This window comes from Bolinopsis microptera, chromosome 8 (genome assembly GCF_026151205.1).
Source record: "Bolinopsis microptera isolate Bmic1 chromosome 8, MBARI_Bmic_1.0, whole genome shotgun sequence".
NCBI classification, from domain to species: Eukaryota; Metazoa; Ctenophora; class Tentaculata; order Lobata; family Bolinopsidae; genus Bolinopsis; species Bolinopsis microptera.
In genome coordinates, this window is record NC_087079.1 from 12,779,159 (window position 1) to 12,795,608 (window position 16,450).

A 16,450-nucleotide genomic window follows, 5' to 3' on the forward strand; every position below is an offset into this window, starting at 1 on the left:
CATATGTTTCACCATGTGATACTACAATAATTCAATTAGTTCTAAAAGGATAATAAATGCAACTATGTGAATAAATGCAACTATGTGTACAATAATTCAATTAGTTCTAAAAGGATAATAAATGCAACTATGTGATATTACAATAATTCAATTAGTTCTAAAAGGATAATAAATGCAACTATGTGATATTACAATAATTTAATTAACTCTAAAAGGATAATAAATGCAACTATGTGATACTACAATAATTCAATTAGTTCTAAAAGGATAATAAATGCAACTATGTGATACTACAATAATTCAATTAGTTCTAAAAGGATAATAAATGCAACTATGTGATACTACAATAATTCAATTAATTCTAAAAGGATAATAAATGCAACTATGTGATACTATAATAATTTAATTAATTCTAAAAGGATAATAAATGCAACTATGTGATACTACAATAATTTAAGTAGTTCTAAAAGGATAATAAATGCAACTATGTGATACTACAATAATTTAATTAGTTCTAAAAGGATAATAAATGCAACTATGTGATACTACAATAATTTAATTAGTTCTAAAAGGATAATAAATGCAACTATGTGATACTACAATAATTTAATTAGCTCTAAAAGGATAATAAATGCAACTATGTGATACTACAATAATTCAATTAGTTCTAAAAGGATAATAAATGCAACTATGTGATACTACAATAATTCAATTAGTTCTAAAAGGATAATAAATGCAACTATGTGATACTACAATAATTCAATTAGTTCTAAAAGGATAATAAATGCAACTATGTGATACTACAATAATTCAATTAGTTCTAAAAGGATAATAAATGCAACTATGTGATACTACAATAATTTAATTAGCTCTAAAAGGATAATAAATGCAACTATGTGATACTACAATAATTCAATTAGTTCTAAAAGGATAATAAATGCAACTATTTGAAACTACAATAATTTAATTAGCTCTAAAAGGATAATAAAATATAAATGCAACTATGTGATACTACAATAATTTAATTAGCTCTAAAAGGATAATAAATGCAACTATGTGATACTACAATAATTTAATTAGTTCTAAAAGGATAATAAATGCAACTATGTGATACTACAATAATTCAATTAGTTCTAAAAGGATAATAAATGCAACTATGTGATACTACAATAATTCAATTAGTTCTAAAAGGATAATAAATGCAACTATGTGATACTACAATAATTTAATTAGTTCTAAAAGGATAATAAATGCAACTATGTGATACTACAATAATTCAATTAGTTCTAAAAGGATAATAAATGCAACTATGTGATACTACAATAATTCAATTAGTTCTAAAAGGATAATAAATGCAACTATGTGATACTACAATAATTCAATTAATTCTAAAAGGATAATAAATGCAACTATGTGATACTATAATAATTTAATTAATTCTAAAAGGATAATAAATGCAACTATGTGATACTACAATAATTTAAGTAGTTCTAAAAGGATAATAAATGCAACTATGTGATACTACAATAATTTAATTAGTTCTAAAAGGATAATAAATGCAACTATGTGATACTACAATAATTTAATTAGTTCTAAAAGGATAATAAATGCAACTATGTGATACTACAATAATTTAATTAGCTCTAAAAGGATAATAAATGCAACTATGTGATACTACAATAATTCAATTAGTTCTAAAAGGATAATAAATGCAACTATGTGATACTACAATAATTCAATTAGTTCTAAAAGGATAATAAATGCAACTATGTGATACTACAATAATTCAATTAGTTCTAAAAGGATAATAAATGCAACTATGTGATACTACAATAATTCAATTAGTTCTAAAAGGATAATAAATGCAACTATGTGATACTACAATAATTTAATTAGCTCTAAAAGGATAATAAATGCAACTATGTGATACTACAATAATTCAATTAGTTCTAAAAGGATAATAAATGCAACTATTTGAAACTACAATAATTTAATTAGCTCTAAAAGGATAATAAAATATAAATGCAACTATGTGATACTACAATAATTCAATTAGTTCTAAAAGGATAATAAATGCAACTATGTGATACTACAATATTTTAATTAGTTCTAAAAGGATAATAAATGCAACTATGTGATACTACAATAATTCAATTAGTTCTAAAAGGATAATAAATGCAACTATGTGATACTACAATAATTCAATTAGTTCTAAAAGGATAATAAATGCAACTATGTGATACTACAATAATTTAATTAGCTCTAAAAGGATAATAAATGCAACTATGTGATACTACAATAATTTAATTAGTTCTAAAAGGATAATAAATGCAACTATGTGATACTACAATAATTCAATTATTTCTAAAAGGATAATAAATGCAACTATGTGATACTACAATAATTCAATTAGTTCTAAAAGGATAATAAATGCAACTATGTGATACTACAATAATTCAATTAGTTCTAAAAGGATAATAAATGCAACTATGTGATACTACAATAATTTAATTAGCTCTAAAAGGATAATAAATGCAACTATGTGATACTACAATAATTTAATTAGTTCTAAAAGGATAATAAATGCAACTATGTGATACTACAATAATTCAATTAGTTCTAAAAGGATAATAAATGCAACTATGTGATACTACAATAATTCAATTAGTTCTAAAAGGATAATAAATGCAACTATGTGATACTACAATAATTTAATTAGTTCTAAAAGGATAATAAATGCAACTATGTGATACTACAATAATTTAATTAGCTCTAAAAGGATAATAAATGCAACTATGTGATATTACAATAATTCAATTAGTTCTAAAAGGATAATAAATGCAACTATGTGATACTACAATATTTTAATTAGTTCGATTTCAATCTCCTGGTGGACAGCTCTGCAACAATGATTTTAGGTTTATTGTATTGTATTACTCTAGCGGGGATGATTCTGTTTAACCTGTACACTTTGTAGCTCTGTTTAATCGCAGTTTTATTGAGTTGCCCTTATTTGAACCATTTCTCGTTCTTTACCAAGGTTCTACCCCTAAGTTCCATGAGCCGTGTAATTGAACTACTTGTACTTGGTCCGTCCAAAAATCTAATAAATTATCTTGTTCGACCTAGTAAAATGCGTTATTCTGTTCTTATACTTATTATGAGTAAATCTTGATTCTTGAATACATTTGACACGATGCTTTAAAATTTAAAAGCTTCAAAAACAATAACCATTTTGCCCTTGTGTACAGCACAGCAACCGATTAATTTCAAAACTTATCAATCTAGTTCGACCAACGAATATACTAAACTACTAGGATCCGACAAAATGCGAATATTCTATATGACATACGTTTTGCTGGAACCATTTAAGGTCGCAGAGTTGTTTAATGGTTTGACTTAGTGCCGAAAGTGATTTAGCGAACCTCAAATTTGATCTCATTTGATGGGAAATCATGGATATGTCTTAAGTAGTGCATTCAAGTATCTTAAAATTCGCTGTCTGGTTGCATTTTCATATGACAGTTGTGCAGGGCACGCAAAACTGCAACTTTAGATATGTTTCAGCTTGATTTAAATTCAACATAAGTTTATTTTTAATTATGGTTAATGAAAGTTTTATTGCACTCTAGGGAGGAAAGAAGACCATGGGACTTAGCCTAAAGAATGGAAACTCACCCGCACACTCGCAATTAAATCAGGTCAGTTTGATTGAATTTCACTATGGTCAACCACGACGGGAGATAAATACAACTAAAAATGTTTTTGTTGTTGTTCAGGTAGCAGGCTTGCCACACATAGGTCCAGTAGTTTAGGTGCTAGGTTGTGAGGTTGTGGTACACACTTAACTAGGTAGTCTGAGAGTCCAAAAAGAGATGCCAACAGCTAGTGTGAGCCTCTATTATACAGATAGAACACGACACTATAAAGATTACTTCATCACCCCAATGTAGGGAAGTATAAAACTCACTTCCTGTTTAACGGAGAATGGAATACGAGCCAGGATTCGGTGACACCATGGATCGAAAGTGCAAACTTACTAAGAAGATCGGGTACTGGACACAGCAGAGCAGATGTACGTGGATTACTGTTTTCAGAAAAACATCAACCACGGATGATTTTATCTGCGTGGTACAGTCAAACAATATGATAATTAATATACAAATCGAAACGACCGGTTGAGTCAAACAATTGTTTCCATCATGAAAGCATGATATCATCAGTAACAACTGGGGTAGGAACTAAAATTGTTTTTAGTACAAAGCTAAAAGTGTACATAAATAATCACTCGTGAAACATTATAATCTTAGTTGTAGTGGACGGTGGATTTTGACGTATTGAAAGCACGTTCCAGTCATTTTGTAGTGAACGTTATTGAACGTCAGTGAACGTCAGTGATTATCAAAACAAAAATGCATGAAAATAAAATTTTTGAAATCTTTGATGATAATAGTTCCATTGATAGTAATATTTGACGGGATTATTATTATACCTATTGTCCATTCCTTTAGTCCGGGGCAAGAGATTAACAATACTCTTCTTTTCCAAACAATGCGTGTGCTCTGCTATACTAGAGTAATGTGAGTGTGACTATGTGATGATATTACAAAAACTTAGTGCTGTGCCAGTCTTTCTATCCGTCTATTTTTGATAAACGGATTAAACGGATTAAACGATTCAAAAGTCAAATTACAATGGTAATGTCTGATCGCAGTATAAAAAGTAAATTTACCCAAAAGTCAAAAAAGTCAAAAAGTATAACTATATATACAAGAGCTAGTAGAATGAGAATAAAATTGAAACCATTATAATAAACAAAAAAATAACCCCCGCAAATCTTCAGAATGAGATTTTTTTTTTTTAATTTAAAAAGTCTTATAGAAGTGTTCCGAATCTATAAAGATTTAGTGGCTCACTTATAAATTCACTCGTGCGTAAATTAAAAAGACTAAGCTAAAATCTTACAGATGCGTATGTCTTAATTGTTAATTTTTAAAATGTGAATAGTGCATCTTGAACTGATAGTGATAGCAATTGTTTAGCACTTATCATAAATCTCTTAAGACGTTATTTTAGAAAAGTTGTTCAAAGAAGCAGGTCAGGACATGGAAATACTCGAATATTAAAATGCAGAAAGTGATTAGTACACAATTGAACAAACCATAATTGAATGAACATTATTGAAATCAAGGGGTACAGCGACAAACTGCCGATTTAAATAATTAACTAAAACATTTATTGCAAAAGATAGGGTAATAGATGTGGATACTGGCGGGGAGGTGATAATTGTTTGTTTACGTTTTAGGTGGCGCCTCTATTCAGCAGGTTGAAGAGGTGATACACATTTTGTATTATAGAACGCTTACATAACACTTGTAACTCCTTCTTGTTACCCCCCAGGATTTATTAACATCTTTAGTATTCCGGGCGCTAGTTTGCAACATTTTTTCAGCTTCGATCGTTCCTCCATCATTTGTATCTCCAAAATCTTTAGAGATCCGTAGTCATTCTCGCTCATTATTTCCTTCTTTGTTCTTCTCCTATAGCTGTGGATGTCAGCTCTAAATTTGAGGTCTGTATACCGAGACTGGCACAACCGAAAGGAGTTTCGAGAGGAGGAATCTCTGGAAACTTTTAATCGTCAGAACGTATATGTAAAAGTTGGCCGCAATATTTATCATCATCAAAAAATAGCACAATCTGTAGAAATGGACGAGAAATAAATCCGAGGGATTTTTAATAAAGCTTCCAGTAATGTGATGAACAGTGATAGGCAGAGTTGAGATGCAGAATACAGCAGCAGTCAGGGTCACAGTCAGGGCTCCCTGCCTTGGAATGCTACTTTGAGCTCGTCTAGCAGATTGTGTTGCATCAACTAGGTACATCAGTGTGGGAACGGTAGTGGCGACGATGATCAGATTAGGGACAACTGCAAAGATAAACACAGAAATTGGTATTATCCCCTTCCAGACATCAGAGGTGAAACCGTATTCACAGCTGTAGATTCTGTAGTCGAAGTTAACGTCATCCTTGTCTACAGCGAAGAAGCATATTGGTGTTATGAGGGTGAAAGCCCAAATGAAGCTGCAAACCTGATTTGCTCTTTTTTTTGACCAACTTGCTGCTCGGAGAGGGTGCCTGAGTATCAGAAACTTGCTTGTAGTGAGCACTGCGATGAGGGACATCCCAGCTAGGTAGGTAAAGTAAGACGTGTATGCTACTACATAGCAAAGTATATCTCCTAGAATCCAGGATTTAGTAACCAACGAGATACTTATAGGCAGAAACCTGTTCATTGTACTAGCCAGATCAGAAACAGCAATATGTCGGATTATTATGGCTAAAATCTTGTTGATCTTGAAGGCGTCCCTTTGGTACGATGCATATAGGATCAAATTATCTCCAATAAGAGATGACAGGACACCAAATAAGAAGTAGGCAGTCCAAGAATTTCTTTCTGCATCGTTATTTATCCCGAATTTGATGTCGGAGTAGTTGCTTGTGGAGTTCATCAGTTTATAAGAAATAATTCAGAGTGAAGAGCAATGGATATGTGACTATGGACACGATATTGCCCCAAATAAAACAAATTACGAACTATACGAAATAAAAAAGTTCAAAATATCGAAAACATTACTCAACACTGGATTTCGGATGGGCCAGGTCAATATGCACTGCATCAAATTTCATTTAAGTAACTCTAGAAGAGTCAAGAGAATATGTTGTATAAAAAAATGTGTGTCTCCTTAGACCCCAGCTAAACAGCACGTGACACATCAAGTAATCTATCATTACATGCTTTTTAGCTACGACCAAAGACTCCATCACGTACTGCAGTACGTGCTCACGTGCTGTCTTATAGCTAGGACCAAAGACTCCATCACGTACCGCAGTACGTGCTCACGTGCTGTCTTAAAGCTAGGACCAAAGACTCCATCTCGAATTGCAGTACGTGCTGTCTAGCTAGCACCTCAGACCGTGTTACGGTATCACGTGACTCGGTTAGTTAGATGAACAGAGGCTAGCTCCTTGCAATATAGATAAAATATTCTCCTTAGTTAGAATAAACACAATAAATAGTAATACATGAGTTGAGTTTTCAAATATGTAACTCAGAAAGCGGGATTTGGACATTTTGTTAACTCAGAAGTCAGAATAATCATCACAACTTCTTTACTCTTTCAGTAATCATACATTGTCTTGGTTATATTTAGATATTTATTTGCAGTTATTCCATTACCATCAACTTCAAATTCCTTTCGCAAAATTATTTCACTTCATACATTAAAAGAAGAGTTCAATAATTTCCAAATTATGTCGCGTTGCGTCAATTATACGTTTGTACTACTATTGCTTCTAATCTAGATAGATAAAATGATTGTAGGCACGGACTGTCAGTCTGCAGAAATCAAATAAAGCGGAAGAGACGAGAAGCTTACTAAAACCAAAGACAACCCACGCGCACATTTGTGGACCAGAGTTTAAATCTGGCGCCTTAACCACTCGGCCATGTTTCAATAATGATTTTGTTAATTTCATACCGCTGAATAAAGCCTCCGTCACTTTATCATTATTACTAATTTATATAAAATTATATGGATTGTGAGTAGCTGCAAGTATCCAATAATTATTGGATTTTTAAAAATTAAAAAAAAAAAAGAATGGGTTTTCTGATTCTAACATGTATCGAGCAGATAATTCCCGTAGCTGTCTCTACCAACGCCTCCACTAATACCTTCTACCTCCCTATTATAGTACTTATAAATATAAATATAATACCTGTGCCACAATGCAATCCTCACAACAATATCACATCAGTGAAGAGTATGTACAACGCAGTAAAAACAGTGTCAGCGTGACACAGAAAATGTAATCTATTGTATCAAGGAACACACAGAGTATAAGGAATGTAAATAGACAAATGTGACGTACCACGTGGACTAAACAATACAGATCGATTAAGAATATAATTGCGAAAAACACATTCTTGACTATAACTTTATTTAAGTTTATTCAAAAGCCTGTAGTCACATAAATAATGAAATATCTTACACACATTTTGGTTGAGTGCGATTTTGCTGTCTTTTATTCTTTATTTTACCTTTTTTTTAAACATTTTTTTGAAGAGAGGCTGGGCCTGGGTTGCCCACGAGAGGATAGCATGTGGATGATTTGCCTACCTCTGGGGTATGGCAGTCCTATGTGCTAGGATGCCGTGGAAATCAGAATATGTAATGTAGGATGACGGTAAGTGTTGTAAGATGTGTCGTGTATGAACGCTTATGTGGCAGTTGGGTGTGGAAGTGAAAGGTGCGAACTATAAAGACAACGTGTGTTTTTTTATACATTGGTACTGTTAAATTGTTTATTCATTCATGATCTTCCCTTTACTTTTGCAATTTTCTTCGTGCAAAATTTCAGTTGGATATTTTTTTCACTCTTCCAAAAGTCTTTAGTATATTCCTATCGAAAGTTTAGAAAAATATGTCAATATCAAATATGAAAAACGAAAACTATGCCTAAATTTGTTGTTCGACTTTGAGGTGCAAAAGATCAACTTTCCAGTTGAATAAACACATTTTTGAGGGCACCAAAAACTGTGGCAGGATTCAAAGAATAATTTCATTTTAAGCATCAAATTGATTGAGTTATAACATTTCAATAAAACAATTAATATTGTTTTACGAAAAATACATTTAACCAGGAAATGCTCGATTACAGAAATTAGTGTTCCCAATGGTCACTAAACTTCCTGTGAGGTCATTTGGGTCGGAAAGTTTTGGTGTATTAATTATTATATATTATGTATTGAATTCGATTACAAAGCTGGAGTCAGATCTTGTGGAGGTATCTTTGAGAGTCTCGTTAAATTTTAAAACACTCTGCAATTTAACACGGAAACTGGCCGTTTAATGATGGGCAGTATGCAAGAATTGCCCGACCCAGTTCCAGCCATGACCAATCACCATCCAGAATCATGAGTGTAAATTTTCCAAAAGAATTGTCCACTCCCCACTGCAGTTGTATTTGGGCTTTGAGCGAACAACATTTTATCTCCGGTTTACTGTGTATAGACCTGCGCTACGTATCACGATATCAAATGGTCCTGTGTTGCATTTACAATTCAATAAATCAATGCCGCGCCATGGGCAATCGGAAAAACAAAATGGACCAGTGAGAGATTTCAATGACGCAAATATGTTTTTAAACGTTCCAGTCATTACCCAAATAAAGTGTGTCATCGGCCGATCAATTGGGCTTATCGCTGTCAAAGTGTAACAGCTCGTAAGTGTAACAAATCAAAGAAATTTGAACAACACCCGTCGTCCTATGATCGTTACAAAAAGTCATAAAATGGAAAGTAGAAATTATGTGGATGAACGGTGCAACGGAAGAAATTCAATCATACAATAAGATATGACAATAGATCAATCATAATGTAAAGCGACGGTTACTTGATATACGCTGGGGTTTCTTGTGTGTTTTTAATCATTTGTTCGTTGCATTGAGATCTTTTGTGGTTTGATCACGCTATTCGATGTTGTACGCATTACTTCGAATATTAAAATCCTTGAAAATTTAAAAGTTTGTGATAACCAGATATCTAAATTACAAATTTGCATAATATTTGAAACTACTTAAAGATTAATTTACGCTCAGGAAACCTTATCGGCTGGGGCCCATCTCCAAAATTAAAATAAATAGAATCTTCCGGTTTGTTGCAAAATGTTCGCCTTGAAAAAATAACCTTTCCTCCTCAGGAGGAAAATTAGGGACATCGTAGATTTTGAGTTATCCCAAAAAGTCTTGGTCTAATAAAATTAGCAGCTTCAACTTTGCAGATTCTTGTCCTCTGATTGGCTGAATTTTGTCACGTGAAGCTGGAATGCGTCACGCGTGTAATAGACTTAAGCACGGGCGCGAGCATGAGCTTGCTGTGAAGAAAGACGCGATCACCTCTATAGTAAAACGCCCAGCCAGTAAGGTTTGCAGGGTGATCAAGAAGATACAAATATTAAGCACAATCTCCATTGGAGATTCTCCAAATCGATTGTAAAACTATAATATAGTTTAGCCTGAACTATAATATAGTTTAGCCTGATCTTTGGAATTAAAATAGTATTAGCCAAATACCAAATAAACTTTTAAAATTATTAATTGTCAATTTAATTAACACCCTTATACCAACTTTATGTTTTATTTGGAAGTGGATAGGAACATAATTTATAAGTTCATTTTTTTAATGCTGAATGTTCTAAATATCACGTTGATAGAACAAAGGGAAACTGCTTTTTTAGTTGAATGTAGTTGATCAACGGTTCAATATAACTCAGTTTCGGTGTAACTTAGACAACTGATAATGATTAAAAGGATAATATCCGGTAGTTGAGACTAGGTAAGACGAGCGAAACTACTAGGTTTAGGAGGAAACGCAGCTGTAGGTTTCACTTGTCCTACTACCGGATATTATCCTTTGAATCATTATCTTATCATGAGACTGATAAATAAATAGCGAACCTCTCCAGGATCTCATTAGACAACTGACTAAATCACATTACCGGTCTCCGGGACAAATGTAGTTTATCGCTTTTCAAGCTGCAACAATTAAGAATCTTTAACTTTCTTGAAAATTACTGGGAGGAAGAGTAGGATACCACTCAATATACTGTTTAGAATGGTTCAACAATAGTCTATATAGTTTCATACTCTGCCAGTCGAGCATCAAATGAATCAATTCATCCATAAGTGTTATTCGTAATGTTAAAACTAAACGTTAAAAATTGTATCAACTTAAGACTATACGACCTGCTTGATATATTAGTATTGTCTTTTGATTCGAATATTGCCCATTTTCTGCCATGAACCAATTAACTGAAAGTGGCTGTTTTGTCTTATTGTGAAAGACCGCCATTTTATCAATAGGTCAATAGATGACTATGTGTTCAAGATACTGCCGTAAAACTTGTTTGTACCGTGCCTCCCTATAATACCGTTAACGTCGATATACCTGGCCTCTTCTTTTTCCCCAAACTTTTAGCTAATTTGCTCGTTTTGTGCGAGAAAAGTGATTTATCATAGCTCATGTCGCATTTTGTGGCGATTTGAGTACATATTCCATCACAATACGCCACAATTATACGTGTACAATATTGGGGAGACGCTTAACAGCAGGCTATGTGACAGGGTATGCAGACACTGCTAGTGCTGGAGATTGATCATGTAAACCAATCTATACCGGTTTTTTTTCTATAGCACTTTTCGTTTCCCTGGTATAAAGACGTTTGACTGCATTTGTTTCATCATTTCCCTTTATTTCGTGTTGTAGATTACCATGAACGACCAGTATTTTATCACAACCTTGATCTGGTAATTTTGCTCCGATGAGACCCAGTCTGGCTCGATATAACTACAACTATATAACTATATAAGAAAGGTCGTTCGGCTAATTGACTAAATACATTAAAACTCTAATCAAGTAATTTAACGTAACTCCTCGATTCAACAAGAACGAGAACCTGAGAGTAATAAAACTTATGTAATATCATATCACCTTAATATCATATCATATAAAGGATACAATTGTCTGCTCACACACTCAATACTGCTATTTGATAGTTGATGCTTAGGTAATGTTGAGTAATGAGTCGCTTGGAGATCCCTGTGGTACACAGTGGTATAATGGTAGGATCCCAACCCTTACATATAAGCATATATTATAATCAGTACCTCATAGTGTTATAAGGCTTGTGTTATCTACACAATAGGTTCCACTATAATTACCATTGCTATTAGAGTATTAGTGTCATGAGTGTCATCAACTATACGATATCATGATGAGCTGATAATCCGTGGATTAATACGTAGTTCCTCCTCACATTACCTCCTCCTTGTGTAGTCCTTATCATATAAGAGCACATATTTTATAAAAATATCACGAATTGTAGTAAATAATAATTTTTGTTGAACTTTGAACTACGTAGGGTGCACGAAGTGTTATGGCAAAGCTGGTTGTTTTTATAACTGACTCGGAAAATTAGTTGGACAATTTTCTTAATTAACGACCAATTATTCCATGTTTATGATTATGCCACGGAAGATAATTAAATATCCTATCTTACACACATGACATTTTCTTAATTACAATTTTGATCATGGCTAGTTACAAGAAAAATTTAAAATGGTTAGTTTGATACAATTGCAAATTTCCATCGACACAATTCCAAGATTTCTTTGAATTAATTTTATGCCTGATTTACATCATTGTTTCTGTTTTAGATTTTTGGCAATCAGTATTAGTCATCACTCGGTGACATACACTAACTTAAACGGTTAAATTAGTCATAGTCATAAATTTGTCAATCCATAGATTAACTTTAATAATAGGTCTTTTTACTACCGTCGTTTCACTTTTCATTGATGCTGATCAACAAAATCATTTATACACTGTTGACTGTAGTTTGGGAACGGACGGTTAAGCAATTAAATTTGACGCTTTCAACGTTCCAGTATTCTGTCTTCCTGTAACCTAAGCTTGCCGTGATGTTCAAAACAAGCTATGTAGCCGTGATTCCGGATTTAAGGTCTCCGATATCTGTAAGACAAAAGAGAAAAAGTCTGCCAGCTAACTCTGCCGAATTTTCCAAATTCCGACCCAACAGATATGTGAGTGTTTATGACGACCATGATGTTTGCAATTTATTTTTATAATGTTCCAGCTGCTGTGTGCATGACCAATGTGCGGTAGTGATGTTTAAGCCGAGCTATGTTACTGTGAGCCCAACAATGACTCCAATTCCTACGAGGAAAACGAGGAACAAAGGCTTACCCTCAAACTCTGCTGATGTGGCCAAACTTTTACGAACTAGTTTTGTGAGTTTATGGCAGGAACTGTTCAATATTAATTTTTTAAATTCTCAAACACTTATATAAAACAAATGATTTGAGAGGTTCTTTTAAGATGAATAATTTAAAGATTTCTAGAGCCTATATTTTATTCTCGTGTATTGATCCGCCTCTCCAACCAAAACTTATCAATGCAGCCAAGATATTTGCCATTGCATTTAATTGCTTAACTTAGTTTTCAAAATAATCAATAAGTATGGCTGAACTTTTCGATAATTAATCCTTTATGCAGTCAACATGTTAGTTTGCACCTTAATTAAAGTTTAATGTAAAATAATAATGAATACGATGATGTTACATCTAATTACATTGGAAAGTAGAACAATTCCTTATCCTGATAAGAGCCTTTGATAGTCGCAATAAACGGGAACACTACACATTTTGCCACAGAAATCTGTAGTGTACCTGTGTGACAGAGGAACAATTTCAAAGGTAATTCGCTTTTGAAACTTGAGGACAATTACGAAAAGTAAAGAAAAACATTATTAATTCAAGAATTAGTGACAGCTCAAAAATGCAACTCGAATACATATATTTAAAGTCACTATTGTGACGGTACATTAGAACTAGACAGAAATAAAGTGTGAAGGGCCTGAACGGAACCCCTCGATTTCAGTTCCTTGTTTAACACTGCCGTACAGCAAGGACATCCACCGGGTTCTCCAAGGATGGGCACATAGCTCACTCCACACTATGTTCTGTCAAATGTTGCTTATATACCAAGGATCTACAGGAAATATTTCCTTGTAAGTTTTTTAGAGGGCGATCTGTGAACAGACAACTACCTTATTCCCAACTATAGGAACTAAAATTCCTATACTATCCCAACGAGCTACACCAAGCATAGTTTCATAATAGTAGATTGTTTAAAATGCGGTTAAAAAAAAGGAATTTGTCAGAAGTGGGATTTGAACCCACGCCCACATTCGTGGACCAGAGTTTGAATCTGGCGCCTTAACCACTCGGCCATCCTGACATGTTTTAATAATAATTTTGCAAATTTTATACCGCTGAATAGAGCCTGCGTCACTTTATCATTATTTCCATACATGGATTTTGAGTAGCTGCAGGTATCTAATGTCATCCTCTCATGGATAATATAACGTTATGTTATCATCCATAATTGTAAGAACACTGCAAATTTTGCCACAGAAAAACGTAAAATTATAAAGTAAGCTACAAAATTAATCTGGCAGTTAACTGCAGCTGGTCAGCCAATAGCGAACAATAACCGCGAGACGATCACGTACCTTGCAATATGGCCTTTATATGGAGGATGGAGGAAAAAGATCATCGTGACAGAACATATTTGACGAGTTTCTGCTGTCAATGTTAAATGTCAAACTTATCTTGCTTTATTTTTTAATTCTATATCCAATTTTATTATTAGATATTATGCTCATTATGTGAGATTATATGATTCTTGTTTTTTTCGAGCTTTCATAAATTTCAGATGCAAGGCCACTAGTCCCTTCATCATGACGATTAGTTCATTTTAATTTATCAGTGAAGACTTATTCAATTGTTTGACAAGATACATTTATTTCTCATCCATTCTTCAGGTTTAATGAAATTTTAAACATTAAACTGGTCACAAATGTAGTTATAGCTTTTGAGCTCACTATGTCACACTATCAAGATTATTATAATACTAAAATGTACCTACACTCCACAGAATATATCAGTACATGTTTCCGAATGAATTAGCACCTTAACATATTTCAGTTGTCTGTCCCCAACGAAGGAAATCACAAAAATGACCTACAGAATTCTTCTATTACACCTGAGGTTTGAAGTGTAGCTTTAAAAGATATTTACAAATAAGAAGTGGGCTAGATTTTGTAACACTTATTGATGCGGATATAAATTAATATAATTAAGATAAATATCATTTGAATTTTAAGGAGTGCGCATGGCCATGAATAGTATTTAGAATACATGATGCTCTTAACACTCAAATACCTTTAAAATCTTGACAACAACGAACAGACAAAAATACAACCACGTCCCTCAGAATGGCCCCTCGAAACATGATCTCCCGTCAGATAATTCATCCTCAACTAGCATTGGCTGTGACACAGACGACATAATCCGCCTAAACATAAGTGGAGGTTACTTTGAGGTATCATTTCAAAATGTATTAATCAACAGCTGTTATATGCATTAGTATAATTAGTATGATTAGTATGATTAATATAATTAGTATACTTAGTGTAATTAGTATAATTACTTCTGCAGCTTCTTAAGGTGGTTAATCGTTACACCTCGATTTGTACAGAGCTATTTCAAATTTTCGTTCAATGATATTTTTCTATTGAACTTGTAGTTGTACCATATAATATTTGGTTTTTTGTTTGTTTTTGTTTTTGTTAATTCTCTTTCCGCATTAAAAGTAGACGGCACTCCTCGTATAATGAAAAAACAACAACAACGTTTTAAAGTTTCAAGGTAACCTTGTTACCTTGTAAACAGAAACCGGTAACTTTACAAGGTAACCTTGACGACATTAAGCAGATACAGCGATACATTGTTGGGTTCAGAAAATGATCTGAGGAAGTATTACTTGGAAGATAGGAATGAGTACTTCTTCGAGAGGAATCGACTTATTTTCAGGTTCTTCAATTCGTCTTAAAAATCAGACATTTTTGAGGAGAATTTCAAATCGACTATTTTTTATTTTGGTCCAAAGATAATTAATCGTTAGGAATCAGGAACCGTCCATATTCAGGTTTTCGATTTCTGAAATGAAATACAAAATACTTATTTTAAGATAATTTCGTTACTGGTTACATTGATGCTATTTATTTTTGATAATTGTTTAAGGAGGTGAAAGTAATAGTTTTTAATTCATTTCAGCGCAATACTATACTTCTACCAAAGCCAAGGAAAGTTCTACCGACCTACCTGTGTGACAGAAGAACAATTTTCGGAGGAAATTCGCTTTTTCAAACTTGAGGACCATTACGAAAAGTAAGGAAAAAAAACTTATTACTTAAGTTGGTGCAGTGGTATTGACATAATAACAGCTCAAAAATTCAACTCGAATACATATAATAGTAGATTGATTTAAATCAGTTTTAAATAATATAAAAGTTGTCAGAAGTGGGATTTGAACCCACGCCCCACATTCGTGGACCAAAATGTTCACTCGTACAGGTGGACTTTTTGAGACTTAGACCACTTTTCGAGCCTTAGACCACTCGGCCATCCTGACATGTTTTGATAAGAATTTACCACCTTTATACCGCTTATATAGAGCTTGCGTCATCATTTCGGAATGTCATGGAGTGTGAGTAGCTGCAGGTACGTGTATCTAATCAAGGTTGTTAATTACCTGAGGACCCCAGGCTTTAATGTTGGTAAACAACATTAAAGAAAAAACCGAATAGAGATTAGGCGGAATGACAGGCTGAGCGCGGCCCAGTAAGGTTGTTAAATACGTATTAGGAGGGAATACGTATTGGAATACGAATACGTATTAATCCTCGAAAATTGACGTATTACGAAAAGGTGTGTCGTACCTCGCAACCGGCAAGTTGTTACGCGG

General features: G+C 33.3%; 1 protein-coding gene and 1 non-coding gene across 4 annotated transcripts in view; one reads left to right on the plus strand and one right to left on the minus strand.

Moving 5' to 3' along the window:
- The window catches only part of LOC134819680 (potassium voltage-gated channel subfamily A member 1-like), a 28,323-nt gene that overhangs the window by 4,835 nt on the left and 7,038 nt on the right, over positions 1-16,450 (plus strand). Inside the window, exons 2-6 of one of the 3 annotated variants that reach the window (XM_063829761.1) lie at positions 3,633-3,701; positions 14,629-14,691; positions 14,918-15,025; positions 15,395-15,516; positions 15,760-15,873. In XM_063829761.1, the coding sequence (XP_063685831.1) occupies positions 3,633-3,701; positions 14,629-14,691; positions 14,918-15,025; positions 15,395-15,516; positions 15,760-15,873 (476 nt within the window). Of the gene's footprint in view, positions 1-3,632; positions 3,702-8,215; positions 8,248-12,720; positions 12,871-14,628; positions 14,692-14,917; positions 15,026-15,394; positions 15,517-15,759; positions 15,874-16,450 lie in introns of those variants that run through there. The other 2 variants (XM_063829762.1, XM_063829760.1) reach the window with 2 other exon arrangements.
- Positions 13,797-13,879, minus strand: Trnal-caa (transfer RNA leucine (anticodon CAA)). Its single transcript has one exon. It is a non-coding gene; the product is annotated as a tRNA-Leu (tRNA).